This window comes from Austrofundulus limnaeus, unplaced genomic scaffold (assembly GCF_001266775.1).
Source record: "Austrofundulus limnaeus strain Quisiro unplaced genomic scaffold, Austrofundulus_limnaeus-1.0 Scaffold0, whole genome shotgun sequence".
In the NCBI taxonomy this organism is placed as follows: domain Eukaryota; kingdom Metazoa; phylum Chordata; class Actinopteri; order Cyprinodontiformes; family Rivulidae; genus Austrofundulus; species Austrofundulus limnaeus.
Genome location: NW_013952402.1, coordinates 397,136 through 398,435, shown reverse-complemented (window position 1 = coordinate 398,435; position 1,300 = coordinate 397,136). Strand labels below are relative to the sequence as shown.

At 38.1% G+C, this 1,300-nt stretch overlaps 1 protein-coding gene across 1 annotated transcript in view; it reads left to right on the top strand.

Annotated features, from left to right (window-relative positions):
* Positions 1-338: 338 nt before the first annotated feature.
* Positions 339-1,300, top strand: part of LOC106513699 (cadherin-1) — a gene marked incomplete at both ends in the record, with an annotated part of 24,420 nt that continues 23,458 nt past the window's right edge. The window contains 2 exon segments of the mRNA XM_014002696.1: positions 339-437; positions 685-801. Coding sequence (XP_013858150.1) covers positions 339-437; positions 685-801 — 216 coding nt within the window.

The window sequence follows — 1,300 nt, the reverse complement described above, 5'->3', positions numbered from 1 at the left end:
GGAATATCAGGAAGATACTGGAAGTTAAAAATTGTCTCAAAAGTCTGCATAATTATCTTACCGTGTGAACCAGGCATTATATTGTGATTGGGGAAACTATTTAGACATAACGGGAATAAAACATCAATATTAACCTTAATATTAACTGCTCAAGGCTATAACAAATTCTATGTGAAATATCTTTCAAATAAACTGAAGTGTTAACTTTGTAAATACACTTGAGGTCTAAGTTTTAAACTGGCTTCTAAGGAAAGATTGATCTGTTGAGTTTTGGAGCTGATTAAGCCTCTTCTGTTTGAACAGCTGATCCACATCTACTCTTTCTGACTTTGTTCAAGGATGATGAAGGCCTGAAGAGGAGCAGAAGGGCTGTGCAGCCAGACGTCAAGACAATCCCTATTCCTAGGGTGGAAAGGGGTCCAAGCTTCCCAGGCAGTGTATGTTGAGTAAAGTTAATGATTTTATTYCTGTTTCTATATCTGAGCTGTCACACTAAGATGTTCAGATGGAGTTTAGAMCTGATTGCTCTACAGTAGGTCTAATAATCACACACTTCTCTGTCTGCACTCCTGAGAGCCTCAGCTTGTTTTCTTTAAATGGCTGCATTTAGGTTGCAATTTAGTTGTCCTGTTTTTTTTTTTCTGTTTTGTTTGAGCAATGATTCGATTTTTATTTGATCCACAGCTCAGCCGTTACTTCAGGTCTACAGAAGGTTTAATAAGGAGGAAGAGAGAGTTGATTGTTCCTTCCTTCTTTGTTTCTGAGAATCACAGAGGACCCTACCCTCTGAAGATTGGTCAAGTAAGAAGATTTGTTTCTCTTGGCTCAGAGTTTCATACTAAAATGCTCTTTGAACGTTACCAATATAAATATATCATTTGTACATTTTCACTGTACTGTGCTCTGTTTTTTTTTTTGTTGCCTCCCATTCAGAGGCAAGCAATAATGTATTTTTGTGTGAGTGTTTCTCTTAATGTTAGCAAATTATCTTATGAACYACAAAATGCTCCAGYAGGAGTCACTAAATGTCCAACTGATTACCTTTTGGAGACAACTCAATCCAAGATAGTCACACCAGCCAATCAGATTTAGAAAAGACAAAACTGACGATAACCAAGTCAATTTTACAGACATCGAGCTAAAACCTGGTGGTGACTGCAGAGTACAGTGGTGAGCTGTGCTGTAAGAGTGACAAATAGTTTTAGTGTGGAGTTCAGACTGGATAAAGGATCGGCTCTGAGCCCCTACTGCTTTGCTCTGGTGATGGACAGACTAACAGCATTTAGCATTTAGCATTTAG